Source organism: Hoplias malabaricus, chromosome 1, assembly GCF_029633855.1.
Source record: "Hoplias malabaricus isolate fHopMal1 chromosome 1, fHopMal1.hap1, whole genome shotgun sequence".
Classification (NCBI taxonomy): domain Eukaryota; kingdom Metazoa; phylum Chordata; class Actinopteri; order Characiformes; family Erythrinidae; genus Hoplias; species Hoplias malabaricus.
The window spans coordinates 78,392,771-78,411,711 of record NC_089800.1 but is presented as its reverse complement, the minus strand read 5'-3'; the positions used below and the strand labels follow the sequence as shown (position 1 = coordinate 78,411,711).

Below are 18,941 nucleotides of genomic sequence, written 5' to 3'. Positions count from 1 at the left end.
ATTCATTATATTAGGGACCGTGTGGAGGGTCTGGAGGAGGATTTTATGCAAACACATCTGAATAATTCGACCAAGCTATATCCTATAAATCAGGAAAACAAGAGGACCAAGAACTGACCCTTGAGGAACCCCTTAAGCAATAAGTGCAGGATCAATCTAGTTGTGACAATGAATGTACCAGTAGAAAAACTGCAAATGGAATTGGAAGTGTAAAAATATTTCAGAGGTACATATTTTTATTTTGGATTGTGATGATATGCAAAATCGCAAGTCAATTTTGGCCATCAAACATGATTTAGCTGGTCACCTATACCTTAAAGCTCCATGCCTTGTTTATGACTAAAGAGCAAGGGACATATTTGTGCAGATTTCAAGACTTTTATGGGTTTGCTTTTTGTAAATTTCAAAATGTAAGCGATGTTTGGAGAGCTCCCTCATTCCCACACTCATTCCCTTAGACACAGTGAAGATACATCGAGAAGGCACTTACTCTCCTAGACTTCGTTGGCAAAGGACGGAAGCATTAAAGAAGAGTGGAAAGCATTGTATCAGATGATTTACACGGTTTCACAACAGCAGCTACACAAACATGGCAAGCATCAGAAAGCGAGCACAGTTCTCAAGCACTAAGCAAAACAAAGTCTTGGCTCCTTAACAGCAGCTCACGTGGCGTTAAGAAGCCTGTTGATTGCTTTAAATTTGGCTTAAGAGTGTGTAAACTCTTAATGACCATGGATTACAAGAACTAAAGGTACTTGTTTGAGGTCAGGAGAAAGACCTGAAATCTTGCTGAAGAATGTGAGAAGTCAGAGAGCGAGTATAAACCTGGAGGCAATCATCAGAGAAAAGGTACGGATGTTTATCTTTTTAGCAGTTTATAAATAAGCTCACCGATGAATTAATACCTTAAAAAAACAGATTACTTAAAGAAACACTGGGTATGATTTGGTATTTTTGTTCCTTGGCTCCTCCTACAGTTACAGAGTGTAATTAACTGTCCTGAAATCAAAGGGGTTCGGGAAAGAAGTAAGGTGGTTCCTACCCTCCTCCTAAAGTTACACAGTGCAGTTTCTGCAGTGCTGAGCACAGAGTAGCAACGAAATAAAGGTCTATTTCCCCTATTACAGCTCAGCGAAGCAACATAATGATTTTGAAGCTGTAAATTTAAATTTAAATTCTACCCAGTGCCCCTTTAAAATTTTAAAGTCACTGGTCAAACTTTGTCTTTACTGATGGAGAGCAGGGTTAAATGGGGCTGATATAAAAAATAAACTGAGTGCAAAGAAGGCAGGCTTTACCTCTTTCTGCTCCACCTGCAGTGCAGTCTTCAGCACGTCCCTCAACTGTGTGAGCTGCCTGCGCTCCTCATCCTGGGCCTGTTTGATCTGAAACCCAGCACAGTCAACACAGGGAGAGAAAAATAAGAAGCAAGTTTCCGTTCCAAGGCTTTGAAAACTGCAAAAATGTAAAGTAACGGTTCACACCATTTCACCCTAATCACCCTCACACAAGATCCCTAAACTAGATCACCTGATCTCTGACACCCTATGGCCTAGATTTACTCAGGACAAATATAGACAGCTCATGCATAGACAATACAGTTTTATTATTTTATTTTAGATAAGAATAGATCACTTATTACTGTCATTTTACATCACTCTTTAAATAACTGGACTGTGGTGTGTTGTGGTGGTGGAGTGTTAGCTGGTTTGGGTTCAAGTGGATCAGACACAGCAGTGCTACCAGAGTTTTTGAACACCTCAGAGTCACTGCAGTGCTGAGAACGATCCTGAACCCAAACAATGCCTTTTCTATTTTGGTCCTTGTGGAGGTGTGTATGTTTTTTTGTATGCGTGTGTGTGTGTGTGTGTGTGTGTGTGAGAGAGAGGGAGAGAGAATGCAAGTCATTTCATTCTGAAAACCCTGCCTGTCTTGTCTTTGAAGCTTCTGACTCTTGATTACATCACCTGAGTTAAAATTAGACTATTAAAGGCTATTTCTGGATCCAGATAAAACACTAAAAGCTCCTATTCAGTCAGAAATGCTCTCCAGGAGGTGAGAACATCAATTTTGAAGTGTAAAAAATGACAGTCTCTAATGCCCAAGGGGGTCTGATTTTATAAGCAGGTGACGTTATTAATGATGGGGGTAGCAGTCTCTACCCCTCTAGGAAGGCTATAACTCGATGTTGGAACATTGCCGTGAGAATCTGACTCACTCCAACTCATCCCAAATGTACTGAAAGGGGCTCAATCTCCCCAGAAAACACAGTTCCACCACCTTATACCCCATTACTGCTGGTATTCGTTTTAGTTTGTAATGAGATATTACGTGTAACCGGAAGGTTGCTGGTTCGATCCCCAGAGCCGGCAGGTCATGACTGAAGTGCCCTTGAGCAAGGCACCTAACCCCCAACTGCTCCCTGGGCCATGGCTAGGGCTGCCTACCGCTCCGGGCATGTGTGCTCACTGTAATGTGTGTAAATGTGTGTTTCACTGCACGGATTGGTTTAAATGTGGAGCACAGTGGCCAGTAAAGTGATTCTAATTCTTTACACTGTTTCTACACTATTTGGCACTGTATCTATGTATAACATCGTGGAAAATTCAAAAATCAATCTGTTTTAAGAAAATGGCCACACCAAACCTGCTCTACTCACCGTGTGCAAGTCCGTGGCCAGTTTCTCTATCGAGGGCTTGAGATTGTCCACTGCCTTCAGGCCGTCTTGAAAGAAACTGAGACAAGAGACATCGGATTAGCTTTACAACAGTATTAAATTAGCATCGAATCTCCCCCAAGAGCTTCTTGACCTTCTCACACGCACACACATAAGGGCACTCTACAGTGTCTGAAATCCTCCTCTCCAGCAAGCATTTCTCAGCTGACCTTCTGAAATAATTGGGCACATCCTACAGCATGAGGTCATCTCTAACCTTTAAATAAAGCAACTATCTGTCCTCTGTCGTATTAATTGAAATCGTTCAGCGTAGATCCTTCCATGGATTTTTTAATTTTATCATAGACTTAGTCTAGAGTGTCTACACATGTGTTTATCTGCGAAAACAAGGCAGCTTTTCCATAGTAAATATATAATTATTCACATTCAATTGCATACAGTCTATTTTTGACAAACTATCCATGAATGGGTTCTTTTTTAAAACTTTCAAACTCATTGCATTATTCAATAAATAAGACGTAAACAGGGAAAAGTACTGACTCTACACTCTTAAAATATATAGGTGCCATTTTTGTGAATATGGTTAAATGGGTAAACAACGTTAAGAACGAGTGATGGTTTTAAAACCTTTAAAAGGTTCTTCACATACATTTCTTAAACAAAAATTATTCTTTAAGGAACAAAAGTGGTTCTTCTATGGCATCACTCAAAGAACCTTTTGTAGCACCTTTATTTTTAAGAGTGTGATTCTTTATATAACTTAATGATCTTCATTTTTAGAGTGCAAATACAGCCATTTTGATTTCTATTGAAAACAAACCTACAGGGGTTGGACAATGAGACTGAAACACCTGTCATTGTAGTGTGGGAGGTTTCATGGCTAAATTGGACCAGACTGGTGGCCAATCTTCATTAATTTTACATTGCACCACTAAGACCATGTGCATCCAATGGTTCAAACATTGTGTCCTGAAGGCGGTGCCGTGTATCAGGACGACAATGCACCAAAACACACAGCGAGACTGGTGAAAGACTGGTTTGATGAACATGAAAGTGAAGTTGAACATCTCCCATGGCCTGCACAGTCACCAGATCTAAATATTATTGAGCCACTTTGGGGTGTTTTGGAGGAGCGAGTTAGGAAACGTTTTCCTCCACCAGCATCACGTAGAGACCTGGCCACTATCCTGCAAGAAGAACGGCTTAAAATCCCTCTGACCATTGTGCAGGACTTGTATATGTCATTCCCAAGATGAATTGACGCTGTATTGGCCGCAAAAGGAGGCCCTACATCATACTAATAAATTATTGTGGTCTAAAACCAGGTGTTTCAGTTTCATTGTCCATCCCCTGTACAATGGACCTGTCTTCTAAGGTCGAGGGTAATTATAAAATAGTGGAATAATCTGAAACAATAATGTTCCATTATTTAACACACACACAAACACACACACAACGTTTTGAGATATTCTATAAAATGCAATTAAAATAACAGAAATCTATGATATGTCAATTTTTTTAAACTCTTATTTAAAGACAAAAGCTCAAAAGTGCAGATTTCCAAAATTGTCGCTGACTAACTCCATTTAAACTTTTTTTTTTTTTTTTTAAATTTAAACAATAATTACAAAGCATTATTAAAATGAAACATGACTTGACAGTGGAAACCTTGGAGTGTGCTGCAGGCGTCACACTGTGAAATGTATTTCTTCAGCGACGACTGCGAAAGCCTTTATTGTGCTTTTATCAGTTAAGAAGGTAACAAAGAAGAACCGGGTCCTTACTTGCACTGTGCGTGGAAGTACTTGATTAGATTCTGGAGCAGGTCCACACCCTTCTTAATTTTGATCTCGTTCACTTTCAGAAGGTACTGCAACCAACACATAAAAAAAAAGTGACACAGGGCAAGAGGAATCGGCCTAAAACCAAAACATGCCGTGGAAGTCAAACACTGCTATTGACGAGATCTTTTATCAGACTTTACAGCATACTGTACTCACTTAACAGCTGCATTGTTTTATTTTTTAGCTGACACTAGATGATGGGGTTAAAAGCATTCGGTCTTGGGACCCAATCGGGTACTAATGCTGGATGATCAGTTCTAGATAATTAACACATCCCCGACTCATCTCACAGTGACTAAATAGAGCACCTTTCCTCCAGGGAACACAGTTCCACTGCTCCACAGCGCCAGTGCTGAGGGGCATCGTGCTCACACCTCACATTGAGACATTACATAAAGTAACATGCTTTCATGATTTTCTATGGAGAGGTGTGTGGAGACAGAGGCTTTACACCCACCACAAAGCACCCACCTTTCCAAAGGAACAGCCCTTTTCCTGCTCCTACTGACCTCACACATCTGAAGCTGAAAGAATCGCCTCTCTTTCTCCATCTCCTCTGCGATCTCCGCTCCACTGATCTCCGTCCGGATCATCCCATGCTGCCTGGCGTGCTCCTTCTTCTCCTTCTCAATCTTAGTGCTGCGAGAACACACAGTGCAGCCCTTTAGAACCCACAAACTCGCCCACACACTGATTTACATACAACAGTTACCGATCATGCAACAGGGCATTCTCTTCCGTATGCTCCAGCAGCATACTGGACCCTATAGGATGGATGCAGGGTTTCCTCCTAGTGGAGGAAAACCGGACACAGTCACAGGACTCCAGAGCTGGCATCTTTTTAGATTTAGTGAGGGCTATAGGACAGGAATGAGAGGTTTTCTCTCTGCTGCAAATTCAAATCCTGAAGGTTTGCTTCTTTAGTCCACACACACACACCAGTGTGTGTTGTGCTGGTACAAGTGGATCAGACACAGCAGTAGCTGCTGGAGTATTTAAACCCCTCATTGTCACTGCTGGACTGAGAATAGACCACTGACCAAAAATATAGAACCAACAGCGTCCTGTGTCACTGATGAAGGAATAGAGGACGACCGACACACACTGTGCAGCGACAGATGACCTACTGTCTCTGACTTTACATCTACAAGGTGGACCAATGAGGTAGGAGCGTCTAACAGAGTTAAATGGGAGAAACCTGGCATTCACAAATTATATGAAATAAATAAATACATATATGAAGATGCAGCTTAAAGGTTTTGGACTGACAGTAAAATCAGGCAGAAAATAAACTGTGAACTTGTGGCGTAGCTCTGTATTTGGCATCATACCCAGGTCTAAGAAACCCAGGTCTAAGCAGATGTCTCTATGGGATGAATGGTAATCTTTAAGTGGTGCTTTCCAGGACACTTTCACACATGTATGAGCTCAGAAATCTTCAGCTCCCAACTTCCCTCATCGACACAAACTCCCAGCACAGCGTGTGTTAAGCCAGCAGTGAGCTGCGTTGTTGTTGATGAGCCAGATTGTGATTGTAGCACCAATGAGTTCAGTGTCACCTCATTTCCAGACGCAGCTGTTGTAATTCATGCCAATTATTGTTAGATCAGCTGCAAACAAGATGAGGAGGTAATTATATCTGGATATGAAATAGGTAACAAATCCTAAATGAGCTGTTTTTGGATCATTTTAATCAAATCCATTATGTGTGCAACTGTGCCGAGTCTTAGCCGTGGCCTAAATGTTAGAGAAAGAGGGTTGGGACCGGAAGGTCACCAATTGAAACCCCCTCGACTTGGGGGAGTGAAGGAAGAGTGTGGTCTCCTCCCTCAACATCCACAGCTGAGGTGTGTGTTTGCTCACTGCCCGAAGTGCTATTGTGTGTTTTCAATACGTGTTAAACTTTGCTTGTGATTTAAGTTTTAAAACTGCATGAACAGAAAGCCCTTTGTAGCTACAACCTGAAACCACACATGAGATGACCACCTCTGGATCCTGTGAGTGAGTCAAAAGCCTGGTGGGTGTCCTGATATTTGTCAAAGACGTTGACAAAACCCCAAGCCATTCTCCAAACCAAAAACAATAAAGGAAGGAGTCGATAAAGTGAGTGGAAACGGTGACGGATCGGAGGCAGACAGAGTTATCAGGCAATTCAAAGTGGTGTGTTAGCATGTGTGCTGGACAGTTCAGCAAATTACCCACAATTCATTCTGGCAGACACACAGGCAGGTGGTGAGAATGAGACCAGGCCACGGCACACATGCGTCCACACCACTTTGGCAGAAAAACAAAAGCAACCTCCACTTTTTTTTTTTCTTTGAGTTCATTACAGTCAGCAACACACTGTCAACAAAAAGGCAATTTCCTACCAGTGGCAGTGGTTCATATTACAAGAGGAAAAAAAAAAGACTGTCCCCAGGGAAGGACAAGAGCTGTCACTCCTAGCACTTTTAAATTACTCGGCTAAGGCAGGCCTCGCTCAGTCTGCCGTACAGAGAAATCACGCCTCTTATCGTGAGTTACGGAAATTACATTTATGCACCAAGCCGACACTGACACGACATACATTTTGAGGTTCAAAAGATGTTACGTGACCAAATAAATTCCCTACCTAATGAATAATGTGCAGAATTGTAAAAAAAAAAACAAAAAAAGCAAGACAACACTAGCATGATTCATGTCTGTTTCGTGTCCATTTTAAAGGGCTCATTAATAAAAACAAACAAACAAATAAATAGATTCACTCTTTATGCAAATGAAAAAGTTGATGTAGTATGAACACATTGCATTTTCAAAATATGTTTTCAAAATACAGGTTACATATGGAAGCTGCAAAAATAAACAATTTATTTTGTGAAGAAATATATATACAGTGGAACCTCTACCTACGAACTTGATCCATTCCGTGACCCGGTTCGTAAGTGGAAAAGTTCGTTTCTCGAGTCAATTTTCCCCATTTAAAATAATGGAAAAGCAATTAATGTGTTCCAGCCCCCACCCCCGAAAGTCACATTTTTGCACTGATATATGTTTACAACACTCTCAAATTAGTAAAACAATACATGTAGCGTTACTATAAATAAAAAAGAAATACAGTGGAAACAGTAATAAAAAAGAAATAAAAGTTTTAAGTGATTACACATCGCTACCTTGAAGACGTGACGACTGGCTGGAGGAGTAACACAGGCACTGGCTGTATGACGGGAGGTGGGGGGTGGGTGGAATAACGGAGCGTAGGTGAGTGAATGTGGGGAGACGAAGCGTAGATACGGCTTAACTTAGCACGAATTTCGATGTCTGCTATTTACACTAATGCTAAATTGCTAAAGCTACAATTTGCTAATCTTAAAAGCTCACTCAGGTCTGGGCGCGCTGGGAGACTCCCGTTGGGGTCAGTGGCCATCTCCAGCCGCCGGCTCGGCGGAGGCTCCGGTTCGTTTCTAGAGTCATGGTTCGTTGGTGGAGGCAAAAAATATTCAAATGCCCGGTTCCTATCTTGTAAAGTTTGTTAGTATAGGCGTTCGTTAGTAGAGGTTCCTCTGTATTTGCCAATTTCGCTTACAACAGCTCAGCTCTGCCCATGCTGAAGGTATGAAGAGTTGTTGTGGACACGGTGTAATTTGGCTTGTCTTAAGGTCATTAGACACTGATCTAAAAAAAGTGAAGTGAAATAATTGACATAAAAAAACAAAATAAATTAAAAAATAAATAAAATTAATTATATATATATATATATTTATTTATTTATTTATTTATTTTTATTTATTTTTTTTGCATGAAACCTTAAAACAATGGCTGTGACACAAATTGTTGTGAAATTTGTTCCCGCTTCTTTTTTTGTTTGTTTTTTCCACAGCGAAATATTACAGACAGGACAGACAACACGTCTTGTTCAAGTGATGAAAATACTCACAGAAAAATGTCTATAAAACACCAGTACTGAGTAAGTTACATCATTCATTCATTTATCTGCTGTAGCTGCTTCATCCAGATTTCTGGAATCACTGGGTGTAAGGCAGGATTCCAGCACGGGGCTGGACTTCAGATAGAATATAGAGCGATCACAGCAACTAATAATGTACTAATAATAAAGGTAGGAAAAGGACTCCAGAGACAAAGATGATTGGTCGATAAGTTTTTGGTTGGTGATGAGAATTTGCAAAAATTAAACATTCACTGTCTGAAGAAATTAACATAAAATATCAAATAATTCCACTCAGTCTCGAAACAGAAAAGACACTCGCGACTGTTATCAGAGTTTTACTGAAATGAGAGCTTATGTGAATGTGTGATTGGGACAGAGGGGCGGGGGGCACAGGGGGTCTCAATGGAGCACTTGCCAAAATTAGCAAAATTAAGCGATTGATGGCTGGAGATAATGAGATCAAACTAAATGGCACAAAAAAAAGCATCCTGGCTTCTGTTCATCTAATCGAGAGGCGTAGAGGAAAATTCATTACCCTTTCAGCAAAGAATGTCCCTTGCAGCTTGGAAAATATATAAAAATGCTATAAAAGATTTCATACAGTGAAGTGTGAATGAGGCAAAACACAGTTAGTGTGACATTCAAAACTGGAGGAGATGAGGTGACGAGATTAACAGGTTCATTATCTGCTGTAAGTGCTGGAGGAATGTGGCTCTAAAAAAAGTGACTTAAATGGAACACACAAGACAGGACAGTTAAAAGACTCCGTAAACAAACAACACACTTAGCTTTAGTTCATTAGCTCATCGGTGTAAGATTTAGAGGTAGACATTAAAAATGTGTCAAAATGAGCAGCAGTTATCTTTTTAGACTTCATTTGATATGAGCAGCAAGGCCACTACCGCTCTCTCTCTCAGAGGTGGGTAGAGTAGATTGACTCTGTACTCAAGCGTAAAATAATGAGTCCCATGATCTGACTATAACATCAATCATTATATAATTACACACATGCTGTTTAAGGGAACGTAACTAGTTACTACCCACTTCTGGTGCTTCTCGAGAGTTTCTATGTGGACCTATAACCAGTCTAACCAATCTGCTCAGGGATGGAGCAAAAAACATTACTTACACTTTGGTTTCGTAGTCTTTCCAGGCCTTGTCAAAGGGCTTTTTCAGGTCCTGCAAATGACAAAACCAGAGACATGTAGAGACGTTATTAACAATGACCTTCATTAAAGTGGAACTAAATGTTTGAGCGCGAAACCTGTCCATAAAGGCTTATGGTGGAAGGGAAAACAGATAAGTAACACCAGCCGTGCCCAGTTGAAATATTCAAGATGGATTTAGAGGGTAAAGCTAAATGCAGGTAAAATGGCGGCCACTCGTTCACTTTTGTTTTGTTTGGCTTTTGCCCTTTCTCTAGATGTTTTACTGAAACAATAAACACTTTTTGTGTAAACTGGTTGATTATGGCACATTATTTTCTTAAAAGTGTCTCTTGCTTGTTTGTGTTCGTTCAGTTTTCATCAAACTCACAACCTGGTTGAGCTTCACAGACAGTTCTCTCCACTCTTTTGAATTTGTTTTGTAGTTCCCATTTTAAACGCTTGGTGACAGTATTACAGACTGCTCCTTTAAGACGTGTTTCTAGGCGACAGTGGTATATCGTATCTTAAGATTTGTTAGCATGCGTGCTGTGTTGTATACGTGCTAGAAGATATATCCAGAGTGAAAAAAAAAGAGCTCAGCACCATTGCTGACATTTCTTCTTTGGATTCAGACAGATGTGGATTTGACGTCATGAATCTAAGGAACCAATCCTAATGACTTCAGAGCTAGAACTTTGGCTGAGATAGAGGCAGGGGCTAATTGCATATTCATAGACCCTCATGTACTGAGTGAATGTTTAGGAAGGTGTAAAGCACTTTTCGTTTGTTTTTATTATGGTAGAATTAATTGTAATTCATTCATTCATTCATTATCTGTAACCCTTATCCAGTTCAGGGTCGCGGTGGGTCCAGAGACTACCTGGAATGATTGGGCGCAAGGCAGGAATACACCCTGGAGGGGGCGCCAGTCCTTCACAGGGCAACACACACTCACACATTCACTCACACCTACGGACACTTTTGAGTCGCCAATCCACCTACTAACGTGTATTTTTGGACTGTGGGAGGAAACCGGAGCACCTGGAGGAAACCCACGCAGACACAGGGAGAACACACCAACTCCTCACAGACAGTCACCCCAGTCAAACCCACAACCTCCTGGTCCCTGGAGCTGTGACTGCTACCTGCTGCTCCACCGTGCCGCCTTAATTGTAATTGTAACTACAAAATTTATTTTGTAATATTGTTATTATTTTACTATAAATAATTGATGTCAAAACTAATTATTGAGGGGTGGAATGGGCTATGGTGTATTATAGTTGAGTGATAATAATTTGGGGTGTTATAACCTTCTCATCACCTCTGAAATTTGAAAAAGCAAGAATACAGTGAACCTAAGTGTGTTGTTTATGTTCAAGCCAGGTTTCCATATCCCAGTCTGTTAATTATGTGCTTAACCAAGTTGGTTAGAGCAAGGTAAACACAAACGAGTGACTCTGGGAGTTGCTAGGATGAATGCTGGTTTGCTTTGGGCTTTAGGTCACTAGGTTTTAGGAGGGTGAGATTAAAACTCTCCCTCTCCTCCACTGTGCTAATGAAGTGTTCGCGCTAGCACATTCAAGGCTCTGCTGTTCATTAGTAGGACATCTGCGCACAATAATCCAAAGCCTGAAGCATTAAGGGAGCTTAAGTGACGGCTTCATGAGTGACACTAACACACACAAAGAATGAACAGTAGCCCATTCACACAAGGCACATTATGGAGTTTTACCATCTGCCAAAGCTGTACAGTACTGTAAGGTTACTAACCCAAACCCAGAACATTCCCATCCCAGAGGACAACCAAGGAAACACACAGGGTTCTCAGGAAGTTTGGCGGACATCACGCGATTTCTTGCTCAGCAATACTGTCAATAGTAAACACAGCAGCTGTGACATTGGAGGAGCTTCAAGTTCAGATTTACCCTGTACTCAGCGTTTGGATTCATGTGGAGAGTCACAGACCGCAATCCAAGTCAAGTCAAATTTATGATGGCTGCATTTGACCCACCTGTGGCCTTCATGATGTCAAGGTCTACCACTATGTTCCAGATGGTAAAGTGTGGTGGATAACACTGCCAGCCTTACAACAGTCCCGAAGTCTGTAAATCTAGACGTTGGATCCAGATTCCACGCCTGGATTTTAAAATGGCTGGCCGATATGAGGTTACACCTGGCCAATCAGGTACATTATCAATTACAGAGGTGGTGTCATAATGATAAGCCTTTTAAAATCACGCCCTGGAATATGGATCCAATGACACTAGCCTGTCACAAGGGTGGGAGTGTTATCCACCACATTACACCATCTGGAACATAATAGCAGACCATGACATCACGAAGGCCAACAGTGGGTCAAAAGCAGATTTGGAGAGTTCTGGACTAGTGTTTGATCGTCTGACTGGAAAAGTCCTTGGGAAAGACTCCTAACGTTTTATTCGCCCTTGGGAATAATGCGACTGGGGTGACGCCGTCCTCCTCGGTCCCGAGCCGTATAACCGTGTATTCTTCCGCCGCGCACACCAAACACGAAGTTTGCGTTACAACGTTTACGATGCAAAACCACTTAAGTCGAAACAAGGCTTTATACAGTAAATGGGAGATATGTCGTAACCACGAAACATCGTAACTCAGGACTGACGTAACTCGAGGACCTCCTGTACTTGTTTCTTGGATTATAATATTATTACATTAAGATTACTAACTGAGAATAGTATATGAAAAAGAAGTTCAAACTGTTGTGTTCTTATGTGTAAAACACTTGATTTAAGCCTCTTTTTCCACCGCAGGGTCAAACGGTTATCACATCCGCGGTCAGCGCTTGTGTAGACTCTGTTTTCTGTTTTCTTGTGTTTGTGCTGATCAGAAAGGGCTTAAGAACCACAGTGACATTGATGGAGTATCTTAAATGTGGAACCAATCAGCAAATCCCTGTGTCATTAAGCCCAGCTACCAAACAGTTCATCAGCTCTAAGCACAGTTAATTACATGAGCTGAAGGGACAGGGCTAAGATGGTTTTGTAAGTGTTCTGTGCAGAACCGTGTCCGTGTGGAATCACTACTGGAGTGCTTACTCTTTGCTCAGAACCGTTCAGTTACCACAACCATATATCACCTATTACAGACTTCAGCATTAACCTATAAACTATAACACAACAAGGAGAGCATGTGCAACATATTAATAGAGTAATAAACACACCACACACCACTCTGCACAGAATCCATTACATCATGTTAATAAAGGGATGACCTGACACAGTGCAGAGTTCAGCGGCAGGAATGACTAAAAATTACAAGTGGAAAACTGCACTGTTCCCAACAACTTTTTTTTTTATTGGTCAGTAAAAGTGTATGACTATGCTGTCTAGTTGTCTTCAGGTCAGGTGTTTCCAGATTGCATAATGAGCACAGAACAATGTCTGCAGTGAACATCTATGATTAAAACAACAAACTGATTTGATGGCATTACATATGAGCATTACCTAATATTACATTTTATATTTCAAGTACTCACTACTCAGTATTTGTGGCACGGTGGCGCAGCAGGTAGTGTCTCTTTCACACAGCTCCAAGGTCCTGGGGCTGTGAGTTAGAGACCTGCTCCGGGTGACTGTCTGTGAGCAGTGTGGTGTGTTCTCCCTGTGTCTGTGTGGGTTTCCTCCGAGTGCTCCGGTTTCCTCCCACGGTCCAAAAACACACGTTGGTAGGTGGATTGGTGACTCAAAAGTGTCCCTAGGTGTGAGTGTGAGAGTGAATCTGTGAGTGTGTGTCGGCCTCCGAAAGGCACCCAGTGATTCCGGCTGAGCTCCAGAACTGGATAAGTGGTAACAGACAAAGAATGGATGAATATGAGAAAAACATGGGAGCAAAAATAAATGTTCATACTGAGCTTTATTTAATGTTTTATGTACGGATGGATTTATCCACAAGAAAAATAAAAGTTGATAACATCCTGTAGTAAACCATAAGTTTCCAAATTATATTTGTTTTCTGGGTACAGCATCATTCAGTCATTGCCATATAATTAACGCAACATCTATCTTAGAAGCAATCAAACACTGGTGTACACTGAAAGAACATTGAACATTGAATAACAAGTCTCTCTTAAGTATAAAACATATTCCAAAACAACAACAGCTTCGCAGGAACCTGATGTCTGATGTGGATGTGTGCACAGTGGGGACCTCAAAGCGCATCTCTGTGATTGGTTCTGATTGGTTCCGATTCTCCAATCATTTTATTTTAAGTCTCTGCCTCTGTCACTTGTTGCTCCGTCACCATGTCAACAGCTACCATGTCCTGTCCACAAATCACCTGCTCTCACAGGAAATGCCTGGTCGCTTTAAACCCTGTTTGCTTTATCATTTGAAAGGGATGGACTATCCAGTGACATCATTCATAATCTGACCATGGCTTGACCACGGAAGACAGAGTAAGAACTGAGTTCAAATCCAGTCTCCTCCAAATTAAAAAGCTCATTCCTAAATGCCAATGTGCATTTTTGACTTGAGCCACTGTGGCATCGCCTGAGCCCTGCAGTCCATCCATGGCTCCACAGTGTAGAGAAGCTATTAATGGTCTCTCCTACTCTACTCCACCCAGGAGCATCCTTCAGAAGATGATTCAGACACTTTCTTCTTGCAAAATCTATGTGATAACAAGCTGAGCTTGGGATTAATCTCTCTCTCTCTCTCACACACACACACACACACACACACTTATGTACATGTGTGAGATGGTCTGCTTCAGCGTTTTTGCTGGGACATCAGCTCTGCATGTGTGTTTTTCGAAGCTCAAACTGCTGCCACATCAGCATTTCCCGACAGTCCTCGGGCCAGATAAACAGCAGGGTCAGGACACGGGGCAGCGGGGTCGTTCGCACAAAGGGATAAAAAAAACAAAACTCTGGATATGTACATGTATATAACTCCGAGCAACCTTTCCACTTTGCATATGACTTCCTCTTAATTGTGAAAGAGGCTGCAGTGTTTGGAGCGTGAAAGGCACACGATGGGTTTAATGGCTCGAGTGACAACATGCACCGAGGCCTATAATCTTAATCCATTAGCGCCTGACTCCATCTGAATCAGAGCAGATTCCACACTTTAGCACCGCTGTGCTGAATGTTAACACACTAACACCCTGTAAAACCTGCTTAAATCAAGCCCCTGTCCTCACACTCTTATTTAAGAATAAAGGTGGAATAAAGTGGGATTTAAGTGTGAATGTGCAGCTAAAAAGGGACAGGTTCAAGCCAAGTGCAATAACAAAGGTACAGACAGATTCAATAGTCCACGCTTATTGGTTGCTGTAGCTTTAGTGTTTAGCATTGCTGGACTATTCTTAACTCTTGTAAATACATCTAACAACTTATGTATGAGCTTCTAATCACTTACTAGATAATTGATAGTGAATTTATGGAGTGATAAGTCAATCTTTCCCCTTCCATAGAGTTTTAAGACCTAAGTCTAAAACATTTTTATTCAAATCAGCATTTCTCTAAGGTGGCGCAGCAGGTAGATGTTTGTTCGAGTCCCGCTCCGAGTAACTGTCTGTGAGAAGTGTGGTGTGTTCTCCCTGTGTCCGCGTGGGTTTACTCCGGGTGACTGTCTGTGAGGAGTGTGGTGTGTTCTCCCTGTGTCCGCGTGGGTTTACTCCGGGTGACTGTCTGTGAGGAGTGTGGTGTGTTCTCCCTGTGTCTGTGTGGGTTTCCTCCGGGTGACTGTCTGTGAGGGGTTTGGTGTGTTCTCCCTGTGTCTGTGTGGGTTTCCTCCGGGTGACTGTCTGTGAGGCGTGTTTTGTGTTCTCCCTGTGTCTGCGTGGTTTTCCTCCGGGTGACTGTCTGTGAGGCGTGTTTTGTGTTCTCCCTGTGTCTGCGTGGTTTTCCTCCGGGTGACTGTCTGTGAGGAGTGTGGTGTGTTCTCCCTGTGTCTGCGTGGTTTTCCTCCGGGTGACTGTCTGTGAGGCGTGTTTTGTGTTCTCCCTGTGTCTGCGTGGTTTTCCTCCGGGTGACTGTCTGTGAGGCGTGTTTTGTGTTCTCCCTGTGTCTGCGTGGTTTTCCTCCAGGTGCTCTGGTTTCCTCCTACGCTCCAAAAACACAAGTTGGTAGGTGGATTGGTGACTCAAAAGTGTCCATAGGTATGAGTGAATATGTGTGTGTGTCACCCTGGGAAGGACTAGCACCCCCTCCAGGAATCCGCCCAGTGATTCCGGGTAGGCTCTGGACACACCGTGACCCTGCACTTGATAAGCGGTTTCAGACAATGAATGAATGAATGAATGTATCTTCATTTTTGTGGATTTTTAGTTTCCTACACCCTTTGAACCCCGTAATTTGAATGGAAAAATAGAAATGATCCAAAAATGGAACACTTGGAATAAATCTATTTTTTTTCCTTCTCCTGTAAAGATACAAATTTTGGGAGATACATGTTTTTTCATTGGACTGTGACAAAATAAAGAATATTATTTTAAGGTTTTTAATGACTGAATAATATGTCTGCCATTTAACAAGCCTGCATCATAGCACTCCTACCATAGAAAGCCTTTCATGGTAACAGACAAACACTAGCAAAACAAAGTCTGTAAGTCACACAGCCAATCCACCTACCAGCATGTGTTTATAAGCAGTGAGCGGAAATTGGAGCATCCAGAGGAAACCCACACAGACACATGGAGAACACCCCCAGCTCCTCATATACAGTCACCTAGGGTGAGGATCACATACAGGATCCAAAGAGCCTGGAGCCATTAGCCTTCTTCCTCAAAATTGTGTTTGTTTGACCACACACTGACCGTTTGTTTAAAGGATCACATGGTAAGAGTTGGTATTTTTGCACCTGGGCTCCCTACAGTTGCAGAGGGTAATTCACTTTTACAGCATTGTCCCGAAATCAAAGGGGGTGGGGGGTGTAGTTTCTGCAGTGCTGAGCTCAGAGTAGCAACGACAGAGGCTCTGTTCTAACTATTGCATAGTGAAACATCACATCACAAATTTGAAGCTGTAATTTTACGAAGAAGAAAAAAAATACTACCTCACTTTCCTGTAAACTGTGAAAAAAAAGCTTGAATTGAATGAATTCTTTTATGTGACGTCATGAAAACCCATGCATTTGCGTATATCCATTTCCTCAGCCTATGGCGGTTTAACCTAGCTTGCGCACTTGTAAGGAGTGTGTCACCCCAGCATGCTTTTCTAATGAGGCGTCAAACAAACAGAAGTCATTTGCATAGAACAGTCCTAAAGGAAAAGAGAGTTAATAATGTGTCGTTATTAAATATTACGACATGGGTTCTCCACATTTTATGCTGGGCCTTGGTGGTCTGTGACTAATTCAGATACCGCAATAAAACCTGTTATTCCAGTCCTCTGTCTTTTTAATTGTGTTCTTTTTAACATAAACAAGCTGATAAGTCATGGCTGTGTCAGAAGCCGAGAATGGCCATGAGGTCATAGGTGTTGCGCAAGCGGGAACAAAAAAACGAGAATAGGCAGAGATTCAGTAGAAGAGACACTCTGTGTTAAACCTGGAGCTGATCCCCATTAGAGCTCTGATGTGTGTCTAGCTGCACTGGTGGAGCAACATCTCCCTGAGACAGTTTCATTTACTTTTTAGGGCTAGGCCCCTTCTCCAAGGGAAATGGTGAGAGAGCGAGAGAAAGAGAGAATGGGAGAGGGAGGCAGAGTAGGAGGGAGTCTCCAGGGAGACGAGAGAGGAGAGCAGAGAGAAGAGGCCTCATTAGGAGCAAAATCACATCACCCTCACCGCAGGAGATAACGAACCACTGTCACGTGAGGCCGAGGGGTCGGGAGGTCGAGATGGACGTTAATGGGGGGAGGCGGACTAAAAGAGCCCCATACACTAACACTAACAACAATCTGTCTGTCTGCTCATACTCTCACTCTCTCTCATGATGATTCACACCGGTACCACACACTCGACTGTATTTACCTGAGGCCTGCATGCCCTGTGTGTTTAATCATGTCAAGCACTGTTGTGAAAACCTTTGCTCAAGGTTTAAATTGCTAAAGATGCACAGGCTGGAAAATGGCTGCAGGGCATGGAGCTTACACATAAATCATAAACTATAAAAATGATAGCCCAGATTAGAAGCGCCAACAGATTTTCCAGACGTATGCTTTTGAATATTGAAGATTTCTTCAGCCAAAGACATGTAGCTATACCTCAATTTGCATTTTGAGGCAGTTTTACTGTAACGTATGATTGTATTTGTGGTATTAATATTAAATATTACAAATGACAAATTTCATTTTATTCAGTGATGATTCCATCAGGATAAAAAGCTGCAAAAGCATGTGCATTGATTTATTCTGTTATTGTGGATAATATCGTATCCAATAGTTTGGTTTAGATGATTTTAAGATGGTGATTTTGATGTTAGCGATCATAAATGTAGCATATTAATGCTTCATGTGCGGCACGGTGGCGCAGCAGGTAGGTGTCGCAGTCACACAGCTCCAGGGGCCTGGAGGTCACAGAGTGACTGTCTGTGAGGAGTTGGTGTGTTCTCCCTGTGTCTGCGTGGGTTTCCTCCGGGTGCTCCGGTTTCCTCCCACAGTCCAAAAACACATGTTGGTAGGTGGATTGGCGACTCAAAAGTGTCCGTAGGTGTGAGTGAGTGAATGTGTGTGTGTTGCCCTGTGAAGGACTGGCGCCCCCTCCAGGGTGTGCTTTCGCCTTGCGCCCAATGATTCCAGGTAGACTCTGGACCCACCGCAACCCTGAACTGGATAAGCCCTTACAGATAATGAATGAATGAATGATAATACTTAATTCTTTTAAAAAACAAAACAAAAAGACAATTCGCATTTTTACTACAAATTTTGAGTTACAATTACACCTTTTTTATACCATATACATTTATAAAACACTTTAAAGCTTATTTGTACGCCTAATGTTAGAACAGAAACAATCACAATTCAAACAAACAGAAAATGTTTAATTGTTATGTTTTAAGGTTGTAGCGATGCACTCAGTCCATGATTCGATTCACAATAATTATTTTCACAATTTCCAATTCTATTAATATTTTGCCCAATCCCCATAGAATGATAAATGATAATGTTACTCATGTTGCAAAAACTTAATAATGATCAGGGTCAGCATGTGCTTTTGACTGTGAGGGGGAAGGAGAAGCACCCAAGGGAAACCCGCACAGACACTGGGAGAACACACCACGCTCCTCACAGACTATGACTCAGAGCAGGAATGTAACCCAGGACCCAAAGCCATGTGTCAGCATCGCTGCATGTTACACCACCGTGAATCATTGACGCGCTACAATGTAAACTGAAATGTGAACCCGACATTCTCAAATCACATATG

General features: G+C 42.0%; 1 protein-coding gene across 2 annotated transcripts in view; it reads right to left on the bottom strand.

The window, feature by feature from the left end:
- asap2a (ArfGAP with SH3 domain, ankyrin repeat and PH domain 2a) overlaps positions 1 to 18,941 on the bottom strand; it is an 84,031-nt gene that overhangs the window by 20,406 nt on the left and 44,684 nt on the right. Inside the window, exons 5-10 of one of the 2 annotated variants that reach the window (XM_066674168.1) lie at positions 9,576 to 9,625; positions 8,982 to 9,008; positions 5,031 to 5,160; positions 4,462 to 4,547; positions 2,660 to 2,735; positions 1,299 to 1,385 (exon numbers count right to left, since the gene is read on the bottom strand). In XM_066674168.1, the coding sequence (XP_066530265.1) occupies positions 1,299 to 1,385; positions 2,660 to 2,735; positions 4,462 to 4,547; positions 5,031 to 5,160; positions 8,982 to 9,008; positions 9,576 to 9,625 (456 nt within the window). The remainder of the gene's footprint in view (positions 1 to 1,298; positions 1,386 to 2,659; positions 2,736 to 4,461; positions 4,548 to 5,030; positions 5,161 to 8,981; positions 9,009 to 9,575; positions 9,626 to 18,941) is intronic. The other variant, XM_066674177.1, reaches the window with a different exon arrangement.